This window comes from Chlorocebus sabaeus, chromosome 21, assembly GCF_047675955.1.
Source record: "Chlorocebus sabaeus isolate Y175 chromosome 21, mChlSab1.0.hap1, whole genome shotgun sequence".
Lineage (NCBI taxonomy): Eukaryota > Metazoa > Chordata > Mammalia > Primates > Cercopithecidae > Chlorocebus > Chlorocebus sabaeus.
Genome location: NC_132924.1, coordinates 30965341 through 30988080, shown reverse-complemented (window position 1 = coordinate 30988080; position 22740 = coordinate 30965341). Strand labels below are relative to the sequence as shown.

The 22740-nt window shown below is 47.4% G+C and overlaps 1 protein-coding gene across 1 annotated transcript in view; it reads left to right on the top strand.

The window, feature by feature from the left end:
• MINDY4 (MINDY lysine 48 deubiquitinase 4) overlaps positions 1 to 22740 on the top strand; it is a 131899-nt gene that overhangs the window by 61790 nt on the left and 47369 nt on the right. The window contains exons 6-9 of the mRNA XM_007981706.3: positions 6113 to 6171; positions 14118 to 14224; positions 16666 to 16782; positions 18212 to 18300. Coding sequence (XP_007979897.3) covers positions 6113 to 6171; positions 14118 to 14224; positions 16666 to 16782; positions 18212 to 18300 — 372 coding nt within the window. The remainder of the gene's footprint in view (positions 1 to 6112; positions 6172 to 14117; positions 14225 to 16665; positions 16783 to 18211; positions 18301 to 22740) is intronic.

Genomic DNA, 22740 nt, shown 5'->3' with positions numbered 1-22740 from the left:
TTGCCCATTGTCTTAGTTGACATGCCTGTCTAATATTTATTTATTTATTTATTTCAGACAAGGTTTCACTCTTGCCTAGGCTAGAGTGCAAGGGCATGATCGATCACAGCTCACTGCAGTCTTGGCTTCCCAGGCTCAAGTGGTCCTCCTACCTCAAGCCTCCCCAGCAGCTAGGACTACAGGCATGCACCACCACACTTGGCTAATTTTTGATTTTTTTTTTTTTTTTTTTGCAGAGATGGGGTATCACTATGTTGCCCAGACTGTTGTCCAACTTCTGGGCTCAAGCAGTCTGCCCACCTTGGCCTCCCAAAGTGTTGGGATTACAGGTGTTAGCCACTGCACTGAGCCTCTAGTCTATTTTAACCTCAGTTTTAGTTTTTCATGAAGAGAATGGGCTTGTTTTCCTAAGAACACCCATATTCTAGATTTGTTGTCTTGTTTCATTATTAGGTTTATATTAAGCTTTTTTTTTTTTGGGGGGGGAAGGACAATACAGAAGTGATGTTGTGTATTTCCTGTTACATCACATCAGGACCACATTAATGCCAGCTTGTTTTATTTTGATGATGCTAATTTGGATCACTCGGTTAAGGTGGTATATGTCACTCTCTCTATCATTGTAAAGATAACTTTCCTTTTGGCAATTAATAAGTAATCTGAAACTTTCAGACCATATGAATACCCTGTTCCTCAAAAACCTTCCATCCAGTTGTATTGGCATCTACTGATGACCCTTTCCCATATAAATGATTAAATTGGAGTGTATAAAATGATGATTTTCTCATTTTATAATTCCTTCTACATTCATTGACAGTATTCTATAGAGAAGAGCTTGCCCATCTTCTCTCTCTTTTCCTTGCACTCCCCACAGCTTCTTCCGTCTTGTCCTTTATTCCTTCCTCTTTCAGTAGCAGATTCATGAATTTTTTTTTCAATATTTAATGTATTATCTATCGCCATTGTTATATGCCCATTATTTCATTCAGTGACTACATTTACTCTTCAGAGCTGCCCATTCTTTTTTTTTTTCATAATGTCTAGCTCTTTTCTTATGATTTCCATTCCTGTTTTTAAAAAGTTTCTCTAATGTTTCTAATTTACAGCCTCTCTAAGATTGTTGCTCCATCTTGAGTCTTTGGGAGTCCTATTTGCTGTGTCTGTTGGCTTTCACTCATGGTACATCATTTCTCATGTACTTAAGAGTTTTTTATTTTGAGCATATTTTAGTAGGACTTATAAAACAAATAAAAAAACAAAAAACCTCTCTCTTCCGGGGAATCTTGTGTGAACTGGTTTGTAGAAGTGCTCTGTCAGATTATTTTACATTACTTTGGTTAGGTGTGCTGGGGTATCACTGACTTCGGAAAAATGTATGTTAATTTCTTGTATTCTAGATTCTTGTGCCATATGAATGGGGTCAATTTGAACTCCATTGACACTGGGTTCTGATATTTCGTCAAATATATAGCAAATGTCTTAGTCTATTTTCTGTAGCATATAACAGAATACCTGAAACTGAGTAGTTTATAAGGAAACAAAATTTGTGTCCTACAATTCTGGAGGTTGGAAAGTCTGAGGATGGGAGGTCACATCTAGTGAGGGCCTTCTTGCTGGTGGGGGCCCTCTGCAGAGTGCTGAGGTAGCTCAAGGAATCACACGATGGGGAGGCTGAGTGTGCCAATTCAGGTCTGTCTTCCTCTTCTTAGAAAGCCACCGATCCCACTCCCATAACAACTTGTTAATTTATGAACCCATTAATCCATTCATGAGAGCAAAGCACTCATGACCCAGTCATCTCCTGAATGCCTCACCTCTCAATACTGCCACATTGGGGATTTAATTTCAACATGAGTTTTAGAGGGGTCAGATATTCAAACCATAGCAGGAAGTGATCAGTATCTTTATTTTCATGAGATGCCTTTCTTTTAGAACCCATAACTAATTTAGCCAAGAATCTAGTAACAAACACAGAGGAGTAAGCATCTCCTCTTCTCAGTTTTTATTTTTTTTTGTTATTTATTTTTATTTTTTAGAGGTAGTGGCTTGCATGATCATAGCTTATTACAACCTTAAACTCCTGGGCTCTGGCAATCCTCCCACCTCAGCCTCCCGAGTAGCTGGGACTACAGGTGCGTGACACCACGCTCAACTAATTTTTTTATTTTTTGTAGAGAGGGTCTTGATGTGTTGCCCAGGGTGGCCTCAAGTGATCCTCCTGCCTCCGCCTCCACCTCCCAGAATGCTGGGAGTATAGGCATGAGCCACCACACCTGGCTTCTTCTCTGTTATTATGTGAGAGTGACTCTTTTCACTAAGCCAAGGATTCAGTTATTCAGAGATTGAGTCCTGGTCCCTTGGAGCCCAGAACACCAGCAGTGACCTGGCTCGTGCCTCTCCCTGGGCGGGGGGTGGGGGGGGGGGCATGAGAACAGCTGTGGTGAGAGGTGGAGGCCTCAGCAGAGGGCGAGCGAAGTTTGCCAGTTGGCCCCCATGGATTTATTAGTTGCATACTTTGACACATGTCTCTGGGTTATCTGAACAATCACACTTTGAAGAAGTGTTTTGAATCCCTTGATTTATCTTGTTGTCATTGTTGTTCAGAATAGTTTCACTCAAAGGGAAGAACATGTTTTTAAACTGACCTTTTAAACTTTGTAAAGCTTATGCCACAAAGAGACACATGAAAGGAACAATAAGCACATTCTCTACATAGAAGCATAATTGAAGTCTCTGGTGATGAGATCTATGGGAACCCGGCACAAAGCATCTGAGCTGGGCTCTTGTAGCTGATGGATGGCCCTCTGGGTGGAAGTCCTATGACCAGAGAGAGAGGCCAAGCTGTACCCTACCCAGTGGTAACATGATTCCCACCATCTCAGCGGGCTCATGGCCACCTGCCTACCTTCAGGAGCCAAGGGAACCACTTGGGAGATTTGGCCCTTGTCCTGTAGTCTGCAGGAAGCCATGGAAGTTTCTGAGCAGGGGAAGGATGTGGAAAATCGACGCAAGAGCAGAGTAGAGCATTTGAAACCAGCAGCCTGGGTTTGAATCCTGACTCTGGCACTTCTAAGTCATGTGACCTTGTGTAAGCCACCTGGCTTCTGTGAGAATCATCTGGCACTGAGCACCCATTTATGGAGCACTGGCTACATGCTGGACACCCGAGATCCAGAGGAGACCAAGATAATCCTGCAGTCGTTTCTTCTTCCTTGCTTGTAACTCTTGCCACATGTATTAGTTTACTATTGCTGCCATAACAAATTACCACAAACTAAGTGGCCTCAAACAACATGAATTTATTATCTCATAGTTCTGGAGGGCTGAAGTTCCACTGGGCTAGAGTCAAGGTGTTGGCAGGGCTGGTTGTTTCTTGAGGATCCAGAGGAGAATTTGTTTCCTTGCCCTTTTCAAACCTTCTAGTACGCACCTGGATTCCTTGACTTGTAGCTCCTTCCTGTCTGCAAAGCAGATCACTCCAATCTCTGTTTCCATGTTCACATCGCCTTCTCTTCTTCTGTGTCAAATCTCCATTTACCTCTTTATGATAAGGATCCTTGTAATTACGTTGGTCCCATTTGGGTAATGTAGGATAATTTCCTCATCTAAAGATCCTTTGCTTATTCTCATTTGCAGAATCCCTTTTGCCATGTAAAGTAACATTCACAAGGAAGTTCCAGGGATTAGGATGTGGATATAATTGAGGGCCGTTATTCAGCCTACTACATCACGTGACATTGCATTTAATGTCTGTTCATTTTACGTATCTGTGTCATGTGTTTCTTCTGGGCAGTGAGATAGGTAGGCCTGCCAGATAGCCTCACATATGCTGGGTGAGTGAGTGAATAAATGAATGAATGTGTTATTTGGAGTTGAGAAGAAGCTGATGTTCCACTTGGGCTTTAGAGGATTAGTGTAAGTTTGTTTGCCAGAGTATTCTAGATGGAATGAGCAGCTTATGAAAAGATATAGAGTCATGAGCTGAGACGTTCAGCATGGAGGAAATGCAGGTGGAATGTGATGGCCCAGAGTGAGATGAGGCTGGGCAGTAGGTGGCCGGGTTATGGAGAGCCTTGCAGGATACACTAATGGGCCTGGATTTTATTTTTATAAGGAAGCAGTAAATATAGTTATTGCCATTGTCTTTGGAGTTACTGCCTGGGTTTAAATTCCTGTGCTGCCACTTACTTGCTGTGTAACCCTAGGAAAATTACTAAATGTCTTTGAGACTGAGTGAAATAAGTGCTTCATAAAGCTTTTCTGAGAAGTAGATGACTTTTGAGGCTTGCAAAGCATTTAGCACAGTGTGTGGAACAGTCAAAGGAGCCTTTAGGAATGTGTTGGTATTCTTGCTGTTATTTTAATACATGTGATTATTGTTATTATTGATGGTGATGATGGGGACTCTTGGAAGAATTCCAGCCAGGCTTCAGTGTCATGGTCAGATTTGCTTTCTAGGAAGATGACTTTGGCAGCCATGTGAAAATGTTGGGGGCCAAGGGTGGGTGACACTAAGGGTCAGGAAACCAGTTAGGAGCCTACTAAAATAATCTAGGTGAGAGATGAAGAGGCAGAGAGCAGAGGTGGGAGTTCAAGAGAGATGTTATTGAATGCAGGATGTTGGAGAGATGTCTTTGCTGTTGCTGTTCCCTGCTTGAAATCATTCAAGGGGGATTTTAGAGGCTTAGTACCAATGCCTTGGTCCTTGATTTTCAGAAAGGGACACTGAAGCACAGCAAAGGGAGGATGCCTTGCCTTCATCTCCAGATGAAGCAGTGACAGATGGGATAGGCAGGGGAGAACTCAGGTCCTCAGCCCTTTGTTGCAGAGCAGGCGGAGGTAGGAGGAGTGTGACTGGAAGAGGCTCCTGATGAAAGTGCAGTTCTTCATGGGTGGGGGTGCTCTGACACCACCTCAGTGTTGATTGCCCCTTCCACACCCCTCTAACCACCCCTCTATGCCTTAACTCCTCTTTCCAGCTCATTCTTCCACCAGTCCCCACAAGAATGCCTGTAAAATCCTGGTGGTGTTGGGCAGAGGGGTTTTGTGGTTTTGAATTAAGGCAAATGACTTGCCTGAGTCCAGGAGGACACATGGAGGATGAGGACTGCCTGGGAGGAGGGGTGAGGGAGTTCTATGTTCTAGCACCAGTGAAAGAAACCCGGAGTCTGAAGAAGTGTGTACTCAGGGATTTGGTACTGTGTGTCCTCTGAGGTCTTCCATTCACGCCCCTTCATACATCTTCAGGAGGAAACCAATTCAATAGAGTACACCAGGGCAAGATTACGATTGTTACTTCAGTCATATCTTACCCTGCAAGGATGTTGGAGGAAAATATATTTCAATGCGACACTCAAAAGAGCTGTCATTTTTTAACATAGTAAATGGATTTTCAGAGAGTGAAGTAATATTGTTATTTTTAATACCTTCTATTTAGAAGTGATTTTACTTTAGTTCAGATCGATGCATGCTAGAGAACAGAAAAATCTAAAGGGAGCTTTAGAAAATGCTCCCTTAAAGGGTCCACCCTTTTAAGAAAGCTCTGTGTGTACATACCTGAATTTACAAATCAGAATCACAGGGCAATGTTTTAAGTAACAGGAAGATACAGGAGGGTTCCTTTAAACACCTTGGTGCATTTCAGAGGTTTCTTATAAATAGCTGCTGATGGCTTTACTAGAAAGCTAGGAGAAAGGAAACAAACAAACAAAAAAACATGGAGATGAGATGAACAGATTCTGGGCAATGATGACAAGAACTTGATTTGTTTGTGCATGTGTATGTTTCCCAAAAGTATTGCAGTGAAATTGGTGAGATAGCCTATCTGCAGTGCTTGGCAAATGCCAACCTACAGAGCTGACCATCCTGTATTGGCTGGTGTTTGAGTCTCTTTGTGAGAACACAGAATCGACAAGCATCATGGGGGCTATTTGGTCCCATCCCATGTGGAACCTATGGCTGAGAGAGGGGGAGTATTCAAGGCACACAGAGGTGAGGCCAAGACTAGAGAGACCTGTCTCCTGAATCCTGTCCCTCACTCTTAACAGTCTTCTCTGCTGTTTGCATTTCTCTGTCAGTCTCCTCTGGTACATTGATATTTTCTATTTTCCAGGAAAAATCAGTTGCTGACGTCTGACAAGGTGGATGATGAGCTGGGTGCCCTGCGGCTCGGTAGGTGCAGCGAGTGCTCCTGTGCTGTGCCCATCAGGGCCCAAGAGATCCTCATTGGCTCTGTCTGGGAGATGGGTGGTGGGGGGCCCCTTTCCTTCCGCCTGACCTCAGCAAGTGGGTCCAGTCAAGTGAGTAGAGCAGACTACTCTCTCTCTGATTGATGTCTTCTACTGCTTGCCCTTCTCTCCTGGGGACATCCTTTTAAGAAGACCAGTCAATCCTGGATCTACACTGTGGGGCCAGCGAAGCTCTTTCTGCATTTGGTATTTTTTTTAGGACCATTCAGTAATGGTCTTAGTAAGTTAACTAAGGTCTCCAGAAAACAGTTCTCATTCAAAGTATCAGTATAGCTCTGTCTGGGAAAGCCCATCCTTTTAAAAAGTTTATCAGTGTATTAGGGAGGCATAAGACACAAACAGTGTAGGCATTAAGTGTACAACCTTAAGTGCTCTGGTCTGCATCTTCACTTCTGTGTATATCTGTGTAACTGCTCTCTGAGATCAAGATAGAGCACGTTTCCTTCCCCTCTTTAGTTTTGAAGCAAACTTTTTTCTTTCTTTTTCTGTATCCTACTCTCCAAAGACTGATGTGTTTGCAGGGTTTTGCAGAAGCAGCTAGAGATTGAGGATGTTGAGACCGAGGATTGACCATGAGAGGATGAGGCTTGAGTGCTGCCAACATTTGCTCCTCTTCTGGAGCCAACAATTTACCTATTGTAACATTTGGGCAGACAAGAGCTGTTCACATGCTCTTCTTCTCCCTTTTGAACTCTCCCTTTTAAACTGAAGGAAGAAAGCAGTGCCCATATTTAGAACTCCCTTGTGTGAGACATGTAGTCTGACAGTTTGCTTTGATGAAGTTGAAAGAAAGGTGCAGGCCTCTGAGCTGTGGAGGCGGAGGTGGGGGTTTGTTTACTCTGCATAACTCATCCCAGAAGCAGCAGATCCTCAGAACTCCCCAGATGGGGTAGACTTCTGTGCAAGGCCGTGCAGAGTACAGCATGGAGTCAGGAGGTGCTGGCATCCAAACCCTTTTTGTGCACCACTGCACTTTAAGATTTTGCAGTGAAAGCTGCTTGTGTTTGGACACAAGCAAAGCAGTTCCTGGTCTTCAGAACCCAGAGAGCTTCTACTGGAAGGAAGGCTGTTAGCAGTTCTCAGAAGCAGCTGTTTGAAGTGTGTGTGTATATGTTTTCTGGAGGGAGGCCGACTCCTCTTTGCTAATGGCTCAGCTAATGACTTAGGAAAGGAGAAGAAGGTGAAGGATAGGAGACCATGGAACCCAGTCATCGAGGGAGTTCATGAAAGAGAAGAAAGGAAGGAGAAGTCTTGTGGGGGCCAGGGTGTTGGGGGTTGAGCAGTTCAGAAACAAAAATCAAATTTGGTTGGAGGAACAGAACTCCTTCTCCACCCCAGTTCATTTTACTTTGATTCAATTCAGTAAACTCTTGTCAGCAATTACCTGCCAGGGCATATGCAAGGCTCTGTAGAAGGCAGACCAAGGTGAATAAAAGGTGGCCTTGCCTTTTTGGAGGGTGGGGTAGGTAGGACAAAGGAAGAGAGGTATCTTCCCATAGCAACACATGAAGCAGATGCCCAGCAGTGCTTAACTGCTTTAATAAGCTAAGTTCTGTGATGGGTTTCTGTATTAGTCTGTTCTCATGCTGCTAATAAAGACATACTTGAAGCTGAGTAATTTATAAAGGAAAGAGGTTTAATTGACTCACAGTTCAGCAGGGCTGGGGAGGCCTCAGGAAACTTACAATCATGGCAGAAGGGGAAGCAAACATGTCCTTCACATGGTGGCAGGGAGGAGAAGTCCCCAGCAAAAGGGGGAAAATCCCCTTATAAACCATCAGATCTTATGAGAACTCACTATTATGAGAATAGCATGAGGGTAACCGCTCCCATGATTCAATTACCTCCCGTCAGGTCCCTCCCACGACACATGGGGATGATGGGAACTACAATTCAAGATGAGATTTGGGTGGGGACACAGCCAAACCATATCAGTTCTGGAAGCTTCCATACTGTGTAGGTATTTAGTCTGGACTCTGAAGAATGGGCAAGGTCTTGCCAAATAGAGATGTGGAAGGAGCCATATAGGCAAAAGCCTGGTGTATGTGCGAGAAAGATTGGCTAGAGGTAACGACCCTGTTGGGGAGGGTGTGGGGGTCAGTGTGAGATGAGGCTGAAGTGAAGGCTGGGCTGGGCAAGATGATTTTGAGTGCTGTGCTAAAGAGCTGTACAGAAAGTCATTGAGCAGAGATTCTGTGCTATTGAGATATCTAGGGCTGTGCATTTGGGGGCTATATCTGGACTTAGGTGTAGAATAGACTTTAGGGATATAAGCTTAGATGTTGGGATACTGGTGAGGGGCTCTTGGCATAGTCCAGAGAAGAGGTAATGGACCCCTGTTACCTGGGAAATCCAATGGGTATTTCAGTACCTGCCCGAATATCACCTCTTATGGGAAGTCTCCCTGAGCATTTATGGCAGAATTAATTGCCTCCCTCTCCGCTCTGAAAACCCTTGCACTCGTCCCTTTTTCAGCACTTACTGGGTTATGTTGTAATTTTTCAGGGGGCTCTGTCTCTCCCTTGGCAGGGAGCTGCTTGAATGAAGGGGTGGGGCCTTAGTCATCTCTGACCTGTGTCCCACATCATCCCTAGTACATCATGGCTGCTCAAGAATGCTCTTGCTGAGCAAATAGAAACATAAAGATATATTCATGTGACAGTGGAGAGAGAAAGGCAACAGGGGGGCAGAATATGAGGCATTCTGGAGGCAGAGTGATCTAGAGGCTGGACTGGCATGGTGGGTGAGAGAGGGTAGAGGTTTCAGCCTGGGGCTCTTGTAGAAGGGTAGAGAAGAGATGGGGTCTTTTATTGAAACTGGAACCAGGAAGGGTTCTGAGTTTCTGGTGTTGGGGCACTTCCAGAAGATATCTTGTGGTCAGTAGGAAATTCTACACAGGTTCCCAGAGAAAAGCTATGTGGACCATTCTCCCTATGAAATCTTCCTATGAACATCATTCCCCTTGGTGTCTTTGACTCCCTATTGAAATAAAACCCAATTACTTTATACATATATACATACATACATATATACATACATATATCCTACAAAAAGCACATAGAATGGTATGGGAAACAAAATCCTTTGCTTCTTTTCAGTCAGACATTTAAACCAGGACCTTAAAAATAGCATTCTCAAACCACTGACATTTACATTACAAATTGTCTGCCTGGCCAACATGTCATTCTGGAATGTTTTGTTTTTCCCTTGCATGGTGTTCCCACCACATCTGGGCCTGAGGCCTGCTGTATGGTCCTGAACCAACTCCCTGCATTCAGGACAATTTCTCCCTGTAGAAGCCAAAGGAGTTTGCCTTTTCCAAGGGGCTCACTCTGGCCTGTGCTCCATCGGGGTCTGCTTTTCCTGGGCCCCCAGCCTTCATTCCCAGATTTTCTTCATGGGACCCAGGCAGAGCATGTTTCAGCCCTGGCTCCCTCCCTGACAACCTCGGACTAAATAGAAACCTCTAAATTGTCTTAAATACTATCACTTTGTGCCTCCAGGAAACAATCTGGCTCAAGGCATTGCAAGAAATCCTTCAGGGACAGTCCTCCAGTAATCTGGAATCACTCAGGTTATCCTGCCCCTTTGTTTGGGGCCTCAGATGTCTAAGGTGGAATTAATCACACATCTCTTTTCCTCCAGAGAACATTCTCAGTGTTGGTCTTTGCAAAGCCTGCCTATCAGTCTTCTTCCCTTTCTTCCTTCCTACCCTTTTTTTTTTTTTGAAATGGAGTCTTGCTCTGTTGCCCAGGCTGGAGTGCAGTGGTGTAATCTTACCTTACTGCACCCTCTGCCCTCTGCTTCCCAGGTTCAAGTGATTCTCCTGCCTCAGCCTCCTGAGTAGCTGGGACTACAGGCCCATGCCACCATGCCTGGCTAATTTTTGTATTTTTTGTAGAGATGGAGTTTTGCCATGTTGGTCAGGCTGCTCTTGAACTCCTGACCTCAGGTGATCCATCCACCTCAGCCTCCAAAAGTGTTGGGATTACAGGCGAGAGCCACTGTGCCTGGCCCCCTTCCCCCTCTTTTACATTTCCCGCTTTCCTTCCCTTTCTCCCTCCTACCTTTCTTTCCTTATTTATCTTTAGCCCTACCCCTTTTACTCTTATTACTTTCCTTTCCCATATGCAACCATTCTCTTATGCTTAATCTATATCTTTTTCTTGTGTATGTTCTTGCAAAATCTATAATGTTTTATGTGCATCATTTTTACTTGACATAGATAGCATTGTGTTATATATCTCATTTGTTTTCTTACTTTCTCTACCCACGACCATGTTTTTAAGTCCCATTCTTGTTGCTGGGTAGACATCTGGTCTTTGTTTTAGGTTATTTATGTAAGGCCATGGTCATAGGGTAGCTTTTCAGAGACCCTAACTAAGAAGCTGTATTAGTCCATTTTCATGCTGCTGATAAAAACATATCTGAGACTGGGCAATTTACAAAGGAAAGAAGTTTAATAGAGAACTCACAGTTCCACGTTGCTGGGGAAGCCTCACAATCATGGTGGAAGGCAAGGAGGAGCAAGTCACATCTTGCGTGGATGGTGTCAGGCAAAGAGAGAGCCTGTGTAGGCAAGCTCTTGTTTTTAAAAGCCATCAGATGTCGTGAGACTTATTCACTATCAGGAGACCAGCACAGGAAAGACCCGCCTCCATGATTCGATTATCTCCCACAGTGTCCCTCCCACAACACGTGGGAATTATGGGAGCTACAAGATGAGATTTGGATGGGGATACAGAGCCAAGCCATATCATTCTGCCCCTGGCCCCTCCCAAATCTCATGTCTTCACATTTCAAAACCAGTCATGCCTTCCCAACAGTCCCCCAAAGTCTTAACTAATTTCAGCATTAACTTAAAACTCCACAGTTTAAAGTCTCATCTGAGACAAGGCAAGTCCCTTCCACCTATGAGCCAGTAAAATCAAAAGCAAGTTAGTTACTTCCTAGATACAGTGGGGGTACAGGCACTGGGTAAATGCAGCTGTTCCAAATGGGAGAAACTGGCCAAAACAAATGGGCCACAGGCCCTATGCAAGTCCAAAATCCAGCAGGGCAGTCAAATCTTAAAGCTCCAAAATAATCTCCTTTGACTCCATGTCTCACATCTAGGTCATGCTGATGCAAGAGGTGGGTTCCCATGGTCTTGGGCAGCTCTGCCACTGTGGCTTTGCAGTGTACAGCCTCCCTCCCAGTTGTTTTCATGGGCTAGTGTTGAGTGTCTGTGGCTTTTCCAGGCACATGGTGCAAGCTGTTGGTGAATCTGCCATTCTGGGGTCTGGAGGACAGTAGACCTCTTCTCACAGCTCCACTAGGTGGTGCCCTGTAGGGATTCTTTGTGGGGCCTCCACCCCCACATTTCCTTTCTGCACTGCCCTAGCAGAGGTTCTCCATGAGGGCCCCGCCCCTGTAGCAAACTTCTGCCTGGACATCCAGGTGTTTCCATACATCCTCTGAAATCTAGGCAGAGGTTCCCAAACCTCAATTCTTGACTTCTGTGCACCTGCAGGCTCAACACCACATGGTAGCTGCCAAAGGTTGGGCCTTGCACCCTTTGAAACTACAGCCTGAGCTGTACATTGGCCCCTTTTAGTTATCACTAGAGTGGCTGGGACATAGGGCACAAAGTCCTTAGGCTGTACAAAGCACAGGGACCCTAGGCCCAGCCCATGAAGCCATTTTTTCCTCCTAGGCCTCTGGATCTGTGATGGGAGGGCCTGCCATGAAGACCTCTGACATGCCCTGGAGACATTTTCCCCATTGTCTTGGGGATTAACATTTGGCTTCTGGCTACTTATGCAAATTTCTGCAGCCAGCTTGAATTTCTCCTCAGAAAATGGGATTTTCTTTTCTATTACATTTCTTTTCTATTGCCAGTTTTCCGAGCTTTTATGCTCTGCTTCCCTTATAAAACTGAATGCCTTTAACAGCACCCAAGTCACCTCTTGAATGCTTTGCTGCTTAAAAATTTCTTCCACCAGATACCCTAAATCATCTCTCTGAAGTTTAAAGTTCTGCAAATCTGTAGGGTAGAGGCAAAATGCTGCCAATATCTTTGCTAGAACATAACAACAGTCACCTTTGCTCCAATTCCCAACAAGTTCCTCATCTCCATCTGAGACCTTATTGTTCATACTACTATCAGCATTTTTGTCAAAGCCATTCAACATGTCTCTAGGAGGTTCCAAACTTTCCCACATTTTCCTGTCTTCTTCTGAGCCCTCCAACTGTTACTCAGTTTCAAAGTCACTTCCACATTTCTGGGTATCTTTTCAGCAGTGCCCCTCTTACTGGTACCAATTTACTGTATTAGTCTGTTCTCATGCTGCTGATAAAGATATTCCTGAGACTCGGCAATTTACAAAAGAAAGAAGTTTATTGGACTTACAGTTCCACGTGGCTGGAGAGGCCTTGCAATCATGGCAGAAGGCAGGGAGGAACAAGCCTCATCTTATGTGGATGGCGGCAGGCAAAGAGAGAGCTTGTGCAGGCAAACTCCCGTTTTTTAAAGCCATCAGATGTCATGAGACTTATTCACTGTCATGAGAACAGTGCAGGAAAGACCCACTCCCATGATTCAGTTATCTCCCACTGGGTCCCTCCCACAACACATGGCAATTATGGGAATTACAAGATGGTTGGGGACACAGAGCCAAACCGTATCAGAAGCATTCTCATCTAAATTCAGATTCATATTTAAATTCCAGACTTTTTTCCCCAGCCCAGCAGTAGAATCTATCAGCTTGTTCAGTGACCTGAATCTCTAGGAGTTCTCCTTGTGCTGTGGCTGGTTCACCCTGGGGAGAAGGGAGGCTGCAGCATAAGATATAAGCTGTGTGTCCTGGAAGTGGTGGCCTTTGATACCGCCCCTGCCCACACAGGCCTGCTCTGGCAGACACCTCTAGGGAGCTGGGTTCACAGAGCCAAGCCCTCAGCTACCCTCTGGAGTTCACTCTGCTCAGCCTTGCCAGCACCGTTGCCTTGGCATTGTTTCTTCCTGGGTCCTTTATCACTGTGTTCTGGTGAATGCAGTGGCAGCAGGTGTAATGACAAGGGGGCCTTAGCTAACTGGGAAGTCACAGCTGGTGCTACCAGAGACCCAGGTGGGACCCTCTCCAGGCCTCAGTTGCCCCACTATGAGATGACAATATCTGGAATATGGCTTAATATCCTCCCTGCTGGAGGTCCAGGGCAGTGGGATGGCAGAGTGAATAGGAGTCACTCTTTCTGCCACTCTCCATTTGATTGACTAGGGGCCAGTTACTTAACTCCTCTAAGCTTCAGTTTCCTCATCTGTAAGTGGGGGTAATAATTACTTTCTCATAAGGCTGTTGTGGAGGAAGGTGATCAAATTCAAGCAGTCAATAAATACAAGTTACAATAGTGATCATTTGCAATAGTTATTTTATCAGCAATGGTTCCATTTTCTTTCCTAGTCCTGTCCTCTTCACCTTTGTCCTCAGGGGAATGATCTTTCGAGTCATGCCCACCTTTTTTAAGAAATATGTCTGAGCTAGGCTTCCCTGGTCCTGGTTCCATGGCTTAGGCCCCGGGCACTTGTTTCACTATATGTCCATGCGTGGAACTTTCTAGTGGACCAGTAGCTAAGTCTCACTCGGCAACATCCTCGTGGTATGAACAGAACAGGGTTGTGACAAGGAGCATGGACTCTCTTGATCTGGTTGCTTCCCTTCCACTGAGGGTCTGGGAACCCCAAAACAGAGTTGAGGTGGATGAACTGGGGAGGAACTCTCCTTTCACTCAAACCTTCTGCAAACTTAGCAATGTCTGTGGTGTTCTGTGACTTCATGTTCTGTTCTCTGTGAGTCATAATAAGGGACTCACATGGCCATGGTTTTCTTTCAGAGGATGTGGAGGATGAGTTGATAAGGGAAGAGGTCATTCTGTCCCCAGTCCCATCAGTGCTTAAGCTGCAGATAGCATCAAAGCCAATCGACTTCTCAGTAGCAAAGGTAAGTGTAAGGAGACTCCCGGGTTAAATGCATCTTGATTTGAATGGATATGGATGGCGTGATTTTGGTGTTTCTGCCCCAATCCAGCTTATTGTAATCTCTTGGTCATTGTTGAAATGGAAATTTGGGTGTGGTGTAGAAGAAAATGTGTGATGGATAAGAAAACTGAGGGTCAGGAAAACTGCAGTCTAGTCCTGGCAGCTTCCGTTCCCTCTCCAAGATAAAAGGTGAGGGAGGAGTTCCCTCCAAACACTGTGGGAATAGAGCTGCTTTATCATGTCCCTGTGAGTACTGTTACGGTGTAATAGCAATGATCCAGTTGTCCCCATTAGAGCAGCACCGTTCCTGTACTGGTCTCCTAAGCCCTGGCCAGGTTGCAGTGAGGGAAGGACAGGGAGGTGTTAACAATTCTTCGGCACTGTCCAGGTGCACTTCCATGGCCACTTAAAGGGCCCCATGGTCACAGGGGACCTAGAGAGGGTTCCTGGCCACAGCAGCCTCCTCTGCAGGGGTGTCTGGAATTGCTCACCATCCTCGGCTACAGGGTGGCCTCACTACTTCCGTGGCCAGAGGCTCCTGCAGGATGGAATGTCATTCCCGCTGTCCTCTTCTGGCCTTTCACCAAGATCCAGGAGGGAAAAATAAAACTCCTAGCGACACAGCTGACCTCCTTTTCTTCCTGCTTACTACATATTTACTCAGCATACAAATCAAAGAGCAAAATATTTTTCTAGAGGTTTTGTCCTTTCGTTTCCTTCCCTTCTCCTCCCCTCTCCCCTTCTCTCTCATATCTCCCCCTTCTCCTTCCATTCTCTCTTTTGAAGCTACAGAGGGTCAGATACACTTAAGTGGCCCCAAACCTGGGAGTAGGTGCCCTGTCATTTGTCACCACATTCATGGGACGATGAGTCTTTGCAGAGGGCACTTACGCTTGGGGCAGGCCCCTTAGGCTCCTAAAGACTACCCAGCAGTAGCATTTCCAAAAGCAACTGGAAAAAGTGAGGCCTGCAGAGAGAACAGGAGGACCCAGGGCATGTGGCCTCTGTGGAAAGCGGAGTCCAGGTTCCCAGGCTTTGTTGACCACACTGTGCCTAGCGGGAGCTGTCATTCTGAGCCCCGACAGATAAATCCACACATCCTTTCTCCTGTGTGCCACCAGCCCACATTTGATGACATGTGGACAAATAATTCTGTCAAAGAGATTTTTCCTTATATTTAATGAAAAGGAAAAAAAGAGCTGATTCTGGTGGAAAATAAGGAAAAGTCTGACCCAGACAGGGGGTGCAGGGAAGTGGCTGTAGAATCCACCTGCTGGCCTTGGGACTCACTCAAGGCTTCAGAGACCCCCTCAGATGTAAAACCATGGCTGAGAGAGGGTGGGCCCATCATGAGGGGAGTGGGCGGGGACACGCTGCCTTTCTCATCTGAAGGCCTGTCCATGGGGAAGGGATTGACCATTTTGGGGCCTCTGGAGGGTGATGTGTGGGTTAATGGGAAATGAAAGTGAACTCATTATCAGCCAGAAGTCTGCAGAAGACAGCTGTGAAAAAGTTGAAGGGCTACCTTGAGAGGTGGTGGGAACTACTTCACTGGGGGGTTGGGGTGGTTCAAGCAGAGTTCATGGGGGACCACTCATGGGCGGCATCACAGAGGAGGTTCTTATGCATGGTAGAGAGTTGTACTGGACCAGGAGTTGGCAGGCATTTTCTGTAAAGGGCTCAATAGTGTATTTTTGGCTTTGCTGGCCCTGTGATCTCTGCTGCACCTACTCAACTTTGCCATCATGGTATGAACGCAGCCACAGATGGTATGGAAACAAATGGACTTTGCTGTGTGCCAGTAGAACATTATTTACAAACAGGTGGTGTGGGCAGATTTGGCCTGTGGGTCACAGTTTACTAACCCTGCACTAGAGCACCAGCTCTCAAACCCGGTGCACTGTGGAATCACCTGAGGGAATCTTAAAACTACTGATACTAGAGTCTCACCCTCAGCAACTGGGGTTTAATTAACTGGTGTGTTTTCTGAACATCAAGATTGTTTTTAGGAACTTCCTATCCTACATGGTTCTAATGTGAGGTCGAGTTTGAAAACCCCTAGTCTTGCCTGTGGAGGGTCAGAGGACCTCCAAGATCCCTTGCAAATCTAAAATTCTCTTTCTCAAGGCCCCTGTAAGGAGCTTACAAAGATTTTGGCCCATGTCAGCACAGGCCGGCTTGCTTCAAAGATGTTCCAGAGGAAAGACCCTCAGGATTGAGTTTCTCTTTCCTCAAATGTAAGAAGAATGAGCTTGAAAACTAAAAAGAAAAGAGGTGAACCATGCTAGAAAATGGACTTCCCTGCTAGAATTCAAGAACAACTTCTGCAGGAATATGCACACTGAACATTGTATTGTTGTTTGCTTTTAAAACAACCAGTAAAACTCTCTCTTCTTTTTATAGGAAATAAAGACCCTTCTGTTTGGTTCCAGCTTTTGCTGTTTCAATGAAGAATGGAAACTTCAGAGTTTTTCCTTTAGTAACACAGCCTCATTAAAATACGGCATTGTGCAGAACAAGGCAGGTTGCTCCTAGGTTGCCTTGGGACCTTTCTGCTGGGCCATCACGCATCGGGGCGGGTGTGCCTCCCAGTTTTGGTTAATCCTGTGAGCATTAGCTGGGCTGTTCTGGGCCAGCCAGCCCCACGTGTGCTGAGTTGTCACTTGGTGCAGGCACTTCAGATGGTGGCTGGTGGAGCGAGAGCTGGGGAACAAGACCCTCTGCTTTGGAGATGTTCAAATTGAACATGGATTTAAGGAGCACTTGTTGTGAGCGGTGCAGGTGCTGCGATCCTCAGCAGGAGAGAACAGTAGGAGGCCTTAAGTCTGCTTGGGGCTGCTGGATGGGGCCTTCTTAGGCTGATCGTTGAGAGATTCACAGGATTTTGCAGATAGAGCTGGAGAAAGGGCATTCCAGGCAGGTGGCAGTATGAATGAAGGGGAGGCGGTATGAAAGTCTGGGGGCTGCAGGAAAAGGCAGAGGGATCAAGTGTGCGGAGCAAGTGCTTAAGAGAAGGGTGTAATAGAAGCTGGGCCAGCAGAGGCCAGTGGTTGCAGGCCTAGAACATGGCTTATACCCAGTTCCCACATTAGACTCATGGGCAGAAAATAAGCTAAACCCAGGATCAAGTATCAGCAGATGAGCAGAGCAGCTTGGTCCGGTTCAGTTTCTTAAGCCCCAGGAACCTCCCCTGCCCCACACTGCCTGAGGTCGAGCCCCAGGACCACCAGCTTCTGTCCCTCCCTCTTGTGGCCAAACTCAGCTGGTCTTCATGAGCCTACCGTTCAGACAATCCTTAAATCCGGATGAGGTCTGTTTGTGTTGTTCAGTCTCACCAGCCTTTGCCAATGTGTCCCAGGAGTCAGATCCTAAGCCCCGTGATGCCTACATAGATGAGCTCCTCAAGGAGCCTCTGCACTACAGGGTGGGAAAGGACAAAGATACAGCTAATGTGGTGCCGAAGCAGGCCACAAGGGGAGCAGAAGAGAGCGCAGAGCTCACATAACCATAGACTGCTGAAGGGGCTCGTTGCCAGCCAAGATGGTCAGGAAAGACTTCTTGGAGGAGGAGGCCTTTAGGATGGGCCTTGAAGGCTGGGTAGACAATTAACACCCTCAACCTGTAGACACAGAAACATTTCCCTAGATGATGGAGCACCTATGGTGATGTCCCTGGCTTCACAGCTAACTGGTTATGAAGAGTCACTTTCCTCCCATGACACACTGCCAACTGGCCCCTTCCTCTAGGAGTGGATGCAGGGCCTTGTCACTCCCTCTCTGTGACCCAAGGTTAGTGTGTTGTAGAAGCAGTTGCCACATCAGAGGCCCTTCTGTTGCAGAAGGCAGGGCCCGTTTACTCTATCACTTGGGTTCTGGGGTGATTTTGGGTGAAACCAAAAACTCTGCCCCAGGCCAGTTCTCACTGGCAGCAATGGTCTCATTCTTTGCAGGGTGGTCCTTGCGGAGTCCTGGCAGCTGTCCAAGGCTGTGTCCTACAGAAACTCCTGTTTGAAGGAGATAGCAAAGCTGACTGTGCTCGGTAAGTCAGTGATCATTCTGGCAATATCTTATTTTCCCAAGTCTTCTCTAGAGTGTCCAGAAAAAACAAGCAAGGAAGCGTGTGTGTTCCCTGATATTTCCTGTCTTCTGCAGGTCAAGGAAGGAGAGGTTAATGGCAGCTAGCTGACAAGGCCTGCGCAGACCAGTGTTAAGGAGACTTATGCGCGTTTGTTTCTAAAAGCGAGGAGGGTTCTCAGTGGTGCTCCACCTGGGAAGGGGCTGCAGGAACGACATTGAAACCAATTTCCTCTCCTCAGACGGCAAAGCTGCCCAAATCCCTTCCACCCACCAGGTCGACCTGCTGACCTTTTGACTGAGTCCAGGCCTCCCCTCCCTCCCCACACTATCTCCCCTCTGCCAACATTCATAACCACACATTCCAGGCCGCCCCACAGACTCATTGCTTCCACTCCCTGCAGCCGTTCAGTTTTCATTTCACACATTAAGTGTTTGCACATGAGCAGCTCATTCTCATTCATTCAGCACACATTCCTGGAACATCTCTGTGCAGGCACAAATGATACAGGGGAGATTTAGATGAGCTCTGTCCTCTCCAGAAATGCTCCACGAGGTTGAGAGGCAGATAGAAAACCCCTATCTCATACCGTCGTTGGTGCCAAGATAAAAGGATTGGCAGAGCACTGGTGGAGCTGGAGGCGAGGCCTCCTTGAGGAGGCGGCCTGCCTCTCTTTCCCTCCCTGCAGGCCCGGTGACCATCTTGTACCGAGTCACCCTCGGAGCTACAGAACTTCTGGCAATTGGCCTTTTTTTTAAAAAAAAAAAATTTAGTTAAAATATAACATATACAAAGTAGTTATACTATGTGCGTTCTGCTCAATGAATTATCACAAAATCACACACCCCTGAACACACTGCCTAGATTAAGAGAAAATGTTTCTAGTACTCCAGAAGAATCCTCTGGTACCCAGCAGGCACCCCTATTCTCCTGAAGTTACATTAATCATTAAATGGATTTTAAAGCCATGCTTAATCTTGCCAGTTCCTGAACTTTATTGAAAGGTACTTGTTCTTTGAAATAAGCATTTGAGAATCTTTTTTTGAAAAGCCTGGGTGTTACCTGGACAACAAGGTCCATTGCCCATGCCTTCCTGGGAAAGACTCTGTTCACTGCGAGAGCCATCCAGCCAAGCTTGGTACTCCAGTGAAACACATTTCACCAGCATGGATGATTTTGCCTTAGATAGGGTTCAAGTGAAGGTGGCTCTTCATGCTTGGCATCTTATAATTTTTCCAATGGTTTTGCACAGTAATAATCAAGGCATTTCCTCTCCAACCGAAGATGCTAATCAGAAGCACAACAACGTAACACTTCCATGGCAAGATCTCACCTGTCCTTGTTCTTCTCTCTGCTTCCCCTCCCCTTTGCTCTCAGGTCTATCCTTCGTGGCTCTTGTCTGTACAGGATCATGCCCCACTGCCTGCTCTGGAAGTTCAGCCCCACAGAGGGCTGGGAGGTTTGAATGTCATGGGCAGAGACCCTGCCACCAGCTCTCCCTGGTGGACTCAACATAGTCCTGTATGCTCAGGAATGCTCCTGACTGGGTAGAACTTTGCTAAGTGAGAACCCCTGGCTGTCCTCAGAGGATACAGGGATACTGAACACATATGCACCCACCTACCTACCTCCCTTCCTTCCTTCCTTGCACTGAAAAAAATATGCAGAGTGTACTTACCAGGTCCTTAGCAGGGATACGGGGCTGAACAAGACACATACAGGTGCTCTCATGGCACCTACGGTTGAACAGGAGAGCCAGACAGGAACAGGTGGTTACAGGGGACGTGCTAAGGGTTCACCTGGACATGAAGTGGCTCAGGGCAGGCTCCCTGGTGGACTGACATTTTCATCTTACGGAGATATGAAGGATGGACAGAACCCCTGATTCCCCTTCATATGCATCCTTGCACACTCTTATTTCCCCTCAAATTTTTTTCCCCTTCATGGCAAATATTCTCAGACTGCTTCCTGGGCCCTCAGGCTCTGTGCTCAGGCTCTGTGCCTGCTGGCTTCTCTCATTGCACATGGGCCACGTCTTTGTGGAGGCCTCCTCGGACCTCCCCCATTAAGATAAACCCAGTCCCTGCCTCTAATAACTGCACTGCCATTTGGTGCACTTGCTCATCGATGTGGTTACCTGTCCACATCTGCTGCCACCTACTACTGCCCACTCCACTCCAGAACACAAGCCCCATGAGAACAGGGACCTTCCTGAGCTGGTTCACAGCCAGGCCCCTGGCATCCAACCCTGTGCCTGCTCCACAGAAGAGGCCCTCGGAATTTTTGTTGAGTGAACACATGGACAAATGAATGAGTTATCCAAACAGGGAGGGGAGGCGGATTGGTATTCCAGTAAAGAGAACAAGATGTGCAAAGCCTGTGGGCAGGGAGAGGAGTGGGGAAGTCACTGGGGATGGTTAGGGCAGCATTTGCAGGAGGAGGGTGGGACCTGGGGTAGTGGCAGGTCAGCGCCAGGCTGCCAGAGGGGGCTTGGGTGCCGCCAGCTGCTTGGATCAAGCCTTGGCCCTTGCAACAGATTGTCTCTCAACTCATTTCGGCCCAGTGCTCCTTCAGAGTTGCTTTTGAACTTCAACGTGGGCTTCTAGGGGAACTTGCAGATGGTTTCCCAACAGTCAGGACAAGGCATTTAATGTATGTTCCAGGAAGAGCCGACTGCTCAGGGCACAAGGCCAACTTGGATTTTTGTTGCCCTTCCCCCCCCCCCAGACTAAGGGGATATGAGAGCTTCTGTATCCCCCAGGCCACATCCATGGGGGCCGAGCTCTGCTTTCCATATCAGGGAGGGAAGCCAGGCCTTAGAAGGCAAAAGCCATCCAGGTTGGGATCCCAGGGGGACTCTGGGTAGAAAGAAAACTGCTTAGCTGGAGGAGTGAGGTTTTCTACCTGTCACTGCCGGCCAGGCAGGCACCTCCTAGCTGCAGGCCAAGGATGGTGCAGCCCAGTGAGTCCTGGGGCCAGTGGGGCTGGGCAGAGGAGGAGGGAAGAAGGAACTGCTGGCCTGTTGGGGATTGTCATGTGTGGCGGTGTGCCAGGTGCCAAGGAGCCGGACCCTATGGGGTGGTCTGCCTGGCTGGACCAGAAGAGGGCTGTGCCGTGCAGCTAGGAGAGCACAGCCTGCTGGCCAGGGCCACCTTCTCCAGCGAGCCTGGAAGGATTAATGGTGTAGGAGAGTGACCTTGCCTTTGTTTGGAGCCCTGAAACTCTGGGTGCTGCTTGTAGCCCACCCCTACCAGCTGCTGCCCCATCACAGAGGTGCTGTGCTGTGTAGGATGAGTGAAATGGTCTGACTTCCTGTTCCCACAGGCCTCCTGGCAGGCCTCAGGGGACATCCTTCAGACTCAACTGAGAGGGAGGAGTGGAGAACCTGGCTCAGTTATGGAGCTTGCTGAAAAAGCCTCAGGGGACTCAGGCAGAGGTGTCGCAGGGAGACAAGCTGGGGAGGCCCAGAGACCCTCTCCCCTGACCCCAGCAAGGACTCGCCTCCTCCTGGTGGTGGGCCCTGGGCAGCAGGCACCAGATGCCCTCCCCAGCCTTCCCACCTCAGTCTCCTCCCACTCTCCTGCCCTGGTCCTGCCTCGGGTCGCAGGTAGATAGGGATTGGGGAGGAAGAACCCTCCTGAGGACAGGTTAGGGCTTCTGTCAAGTGAAGACCAGGAAGACCAGGGAGTGAGGGCCGGCTGTCTGGAGCCTGGAGAAGAGAAGGGAGGCGGAGTCCATGTCACTGCTTTGCCAAGGCCCTGCAGGTCAGAGGCTGCAGAAGGTCGTCCTTGCCAAGTGGGTGGGTGTCTAGCCTGTAGATGTTGGTGCCCAGGCTGGGAGGGGGAATGCATGGCTCTGTGCCCCTCAGCCACCTTGGGAGAGGGGAAGTGTGCTGAAGAGAGTACCAGACTGGGTCAGGACCTGGACGATGGTTGTGTGGAAACGGGACATCACTTTCTCTGTTTGTGAAGTAGGAATAGTCCTCTCTGGCCTGCCTAAGTTGGACTCAATAAGAAAATGCAAAGTCCTTTTGTAAATCTTCAAGGGCTCTCTCTACAAGTGAGTAGGGCCGTCAAACTCAGCCTGCCATGGTACAGATGGGGAAACTGAGGCCCAGAGAGGGAAAGATGGTTGTTCAGGGTCACATCTGGCATCCTTGGCGGAACCAAGACTGGTACCTGGTGCCCCATGTCACACTGTGCTGCTGTGCCCTGCAGGAGGCATGGAGCAGTGGGGGCCCAGGAAGACAAGGAGGAAGGCTGAGGGCTCTGAGTTTTAGACTTCCATCGCTGGACACCCATCTAGACTCCTAGGGACCAAGGGGTGGATCTGTTCATGAACGGCTTCACGATGGAACCTCCCCTTTGGCTTTAAGTTAGAAAAGATGAACACAGAAGAGTACAG